Source organism: Chenopodium quinoa, unplaced genomic scaffold (assembly GCF_001683475.1).
Source record: "Chenopodium quinoa cultivar QQ74 unplaced genomic scaffold, ASM168347v1, whole genome shotgun sequence".
Lineage (NCBI taxonomy): Eukaryota > Viridiplantae > Streptophyta > Magnoliopsida > Caryophyllales > Amaranthaceae > Chenopodium > Chenopodium quinoa.
The window spans coordinates 5,142,092-5,147,032 of record NW_018742484.1 but is presented as its reverse complement, the minus strand read 5'-3'; the positions used below and the strand labels follow the sequence as shown (position 1 = coordinate 5,147,032).

Genomic DNA, 4,941 nt, shown 5'->3' with positions numbered 1-4,941 from the left:
TTTTTCAATGCTTGCATACAAACAACAAGATGTTAGCCGGAATGTGGATTACGTTTCATTTCTGTTTAGATGCATCCATCATTGGCAATCCAACACAGTCTACCTTCATTTTGGATACTAGTACACTACACTGCATGTTGCTTCTAAGTTACATTTCTCTTGTTTGATAAATATGTGTGTGTGTGTGTGTGTTTTAGTCCGACTATTCCGTACACTATAATCTTTAATATGGCAATGTTTTTTAAAACTTCAGATTTTGTTTATGCTTCAGGGACTCAGTGGAACTACAGATCATAATCAAAACGGCAATACTTAAATCTCTAACTTGTTGCTTCAAGCTGCTTTAATTTGCTTGAGCTAGTTACATCGTTACATGCAGGTTATAGCAATACATCATATGCAAATTCCACCATTGCAAAACAAAACACACTCTTGACTATCTATTTCCCTATCCCATCAGACATCTCTTGTATGTTTCCCAGTCACTCTGAATGTTCTGTTAGTGATTGTGCCCACCCACCCCCCACCTTCCCCATAAAAGTTCATTCTACTTCTAGCAAAAGAATATTTTATACGATAATCTTGTTTGAAAATTCATGCCGTTCAAATATTTTGGCATGAGTAGTAGAAAAATAAGGCCTGTGCACTCCTAGCTGTTACCTTCATGGAAATCCCATGCTCTCTCTGCACTATCTAAATGGAATAACTCCACAGCGACACTTCATAATCGTCGCTCTCTGTGTCATTCCAGCTAAATTCTTCATATGGATTATGAGGTGGAGGGAGTAAGAGTCCTTCAGCCATGTTTACCAATAATCCTGGCATGTCATATAGTGCCTCGTCATCCATGTATTCAGCATTTCCCTGCAAAACCTCGCAGTTATTATTCCTTACCTCATTGTCACCTGCATAAGCTTCTATAACATTATCGTTTATGTTGCTACTCTCCCCCACATTTATTTCTGAACCCTCCCCTGCGAATGCTTGTGCTGCTTCAGCTGCTGCCTTCTGAATATCTCTAGTGTCTGTCGATGCAGGAACACGCAGTCTCCACGCTGAGTCCGCAAAGTTGAGGCATGCAGTCCTACCTCTAAGCGCCAATGCAGCTACATCATGCGCCCGTGCAGCCATCTCAGCAGTAGGATACGTGCCAAGCCATATCCGAGACTTGTTATTAGGGGGTCGCACCTCACAAACCCACCTATTTCCATTCCTCTGCCTCACACCCCTGTATACAGGGTGCCTCGTCTCCTTAAACTTCTTCCTCCCTGCCTTCTTCTTCGGGCAACTCGACGCCAACACCATCTCGTCATCAGAGTGAGAACCCCTCTGAGCGTTTGGGTCAATCCATTGCCTATTTCCTCCATCCATACTGTCTCTAACCAAGTATTTCGTACAACTTTTGACTGCTTGTTTTGAGCTTAATAACTTTTTGTATGCTACTTAATGAAAAGGACAATGTTACAGATGTTTTTTGAGTGGTTAATTAGTTACAACATGTGTTATGTCTTTATATCAGGAAACTTAGGATTAACAAAAATGTTTGACAGTGTTTAATAATACAGTTAATACATGGTAAGACACGTGTAATCTGTTTGATACGCGGAATCTAAACATTTTAGCTAGCATAGTAGTATCTTCTTTTTGCTTCTTTTTTAGGCCTTTTTAATTATTCGTCCTTTAGTTGCTAAAGTACAGGTGTATATACAACTAATTACCACGTGTCCATGTTGGAAAGTGAGACAATTAATTACCACGTGTCAATTCGAAATTGGAGGACAGTTGTTCCTTAAAAATAATTAAAACTGTTTCTTGGATATTTCGGGTGGGTAGACCCATGTATAATTTCAAATATTTTGAAGGAAAAATGGGGACATGATTAGGAAACAGACATTTTTGCTTAACTTGAAGGGGGACAACAATGTCTTTTTTCAGTCTAGGTAAACTTAGATTAACACGTGTCCATGTTTAAGTTGCCACTTGGCTGTAATTAGTGACACTTATTTACTTTAGTTAGTGTATAATGTTATTTTAATTGTACAAATGAACTTTTTCATATTATCTAGTTACGTACTTTAATTTGGTACAATTATAAAAATGTGAAAAGGTGCAAATATCTTTTTTGTACCAAGTGTTCTAGATTAGGGGAGTGATTGAGATATTTTGGGTTGAATGGAAGTTTGAAACGTGTTGAATATTTTCAATACTTAATATTAATGAAATTAAATGATAATATGAAAAAAGTGTGGTTTGCAGTAGTTTGATTCATTTTGGGTTTTGATGAAGTCATGAAGAGGACATCTATGACATGTGAAAAGAGTAGAATACTAAAATGGGACGTTCATGTTCCTAGGATGGTAAGGAAGGAGTAGTAGTAAAGTTTCTTCGTCACTTCATGTTTATGATACGTTGATTTAAATTTGGGTACTAATTATGACACGTAATTTTAACTTAAAAAGATTTCATCATCTTTAGAACTTAGTTATATAATTTTATTGGCCGTTGTGGCCTAGTGAAGTTGTAGGTACACAATGCATTGAAATGAAGATTAATGAGATTACCAAATCAATCCTAACTCAGAAGATTTCTTTTAAAAAAGTTATTCTTAGCACCTATACATCTTTAATAGACACACCTTTATGTCTCCAATTAAATTTCCACCGTAATAAATTTGTGTCAATAACTATAGGTCTATAGCTGGTACAAAATAGAATTTATATTAATTAAATTATCTTTTCTATCTTACTCTGAAATTAAACTCAAATTATACAACTCAAAACCTTCCCATAACTACAAATTCAACAGACTCTTCAACCACGTAATATAGGATCCTTACAAGTTTGTACCACAGAAAGCTCACATCATAATAGCTGCACATGTAATTTCTCAATTCTTAATTGTAAATATGTAATTGCACTCAAAACTGCTACCTAGACAATTTTAATTGTACCACAGAAATCTCTCACAATACTTGTACACATAATCCCTCAATTATAAATTTGTAATCACACTTGAAACTACTAGTATGACAACATTAATTTAATTTCACGAGTTGTCATTAGCTGTCACTGATATTAGAAGTCAACATTGCTTAAGAAGTAAGAATTGACTATGAAAGAAAATCAATAAACATGCATGCACGAGTACTTATCAGTAGAATCTTCGACGAAGGTCCGATAAGTATCCTGTCTTATTCATTGATTTTCAATCACCTTCTGTGAGCCACTACTTCACTTATTAAGATTATTAACTGTGCTTATCACCTTTTTTTTATTTTTTTATTTTTTCTTTTATGTGCACTTATTATACGCGCCTATCCCACGCTCTAATTAATCTTCGGCTAAAAAAGTTAATTTTTTTTCTTTTTCTTTTTCTTTTTAAGAAAAAAGGAGATTTCAGAATTTGTTCATTTCTAAACTTGGGCCCAAGCTGAGCCCACAATAATCTAATTATGGAATATGCTGCATTAACCAACATACTTAAGTGAAGTCCAGCTTATGACATTATTGATTTGATACTTGCTTAATGTGTTAATACAGTGTTAATGTTATTATTTCAACTTTTTTTTAATTATATGTCACGTTTTTATACTTTATTTATATGTTAGAATCTAGACTATAGTTGTGATGGACTAATGGAGTACTTATCGAAATAATTGAGGGAGCAATATTGTGTGTTGAAACCGTAGCTTGTGTACTCTCCTCCAACCGTTTTCTTCTTTTAGCTGTACTACTACATTTGGATAATTAAGAACGTGTGCTAATTAACGATTCTTACGGTGTATTATTGTGTACCTTGGCCATTTTTATAGAAGTGTAACACTTGTTTTATTCAACTGTTTCCGTATTTACAAACAAATACTACGTTTTTAGTCTCGGACAATGTTCCGAGTTACTGCATTAATTCCATGATTGAAGTTTTTATTTATATTTAATTTTAATTGAATGACAAATAATATGGTAATAGCTTAGTGGCTAACACCATATTTTTAAAACTTAAGGTTGTGGGTTCAACTCTTGTAAAAGCCATATTTTTAAGCACATGAATGAAAGACTTGATTGATTGAGGAAGGTGCCACGTGACACCTAAACATCTTTAGGAATGCTTTTAAATAAATACAACAAGTAGTATAGATACTCCATAACTCCCTCTTTAATTCTCTCCATTTTCTTAATTTAATTTCTTTGCACTTAATTTAATTTCTTCAAGAAGTCTTTTATATATATATATATATATATATATATATATATATATATATATATATATATATATATATATATATATATATATATATATATATATTCAAAGTATCAACTTATAATAATTTTCAATAATATATACGTAGTACTTAAAAATATTAAAGTTTAAACTAGTACCATATTAGGGATCACATAAATTACAAATGATTAGATTCCAATCAACTCACGTTTTATTGTTTTTATATTATTTTCTCTCTCTTTCCATGGTCCATTCACAAACTCACACACTATTTTCTTCGTACAATAGAGAATTCGCATATAGTATGATTCTCTTGCAATAAATAATTCACTCATATATAATACTTGACAAAATTAACTCCCCAAAGACTATGTTTCTAATCAAGTAATGCATTTATTTGAAAACCAAGGGAGTATAAAGTATATAAAGTGGGGAAGTTTATTTTTGGAATGTAAAATACAAAATACAGTGTTTTGGATTATAATAATTATTGTTGGATTGTACTCGCTTTTATTGGAGAAGAGGTTGATCACATTTAAAAGTACTCGTATGTACATGTGGGTTTCCTTTCTAGACCAAAATTGAATAGGATTGATATTTGCTAACATGGTTTTGGAGCCCAAGTGGGTTGGGCCTTTTAGAATTGGACATTTATATCAAATTGGTTAAGGGAACATTATTGGTTGTTTACTAATGTGCACTATTCTAAGGACACTCATGTAT

At 33.2% G+C, this 4,941-nt stretch overlaps 1 protein-coding gene across 1 annotated transcript; it reads right to left on the bottom strand.

Annotated features, from left to right (window-relative positions):
• Positions 1–244: 244 nt before the first annotated feature.
• LOC110719507 (dehydration-responsive element-binding protein 1A-like) lies at positions 245–1,536 on the bottom strand. Its single transcript, XM_021898459.1, has one exon. The coding sequence runs from the start codon at positions 1,369–1,371 to the stop codon at positions 694–696; it is 678 nt and encodes a 225-aa protein (XP_021754151.1). The 5' UTR covers positions 1,372–1,536; the 3' UTR covers positions 245–693.
• Between the last annotated feature and the right edge of the window lie 3,405 nt (positions 1,537–4,941).

Bases quoted from the DNA above. Each gene is read 5' to 3' on its own strand.
- LOC110719507 (XM_021898459.1), bottom strand. From the start codon at position 1,371: ATGGATGGAGGAAATAGGCAATGGATTGACCCAAACGCTCAGAGGGGT.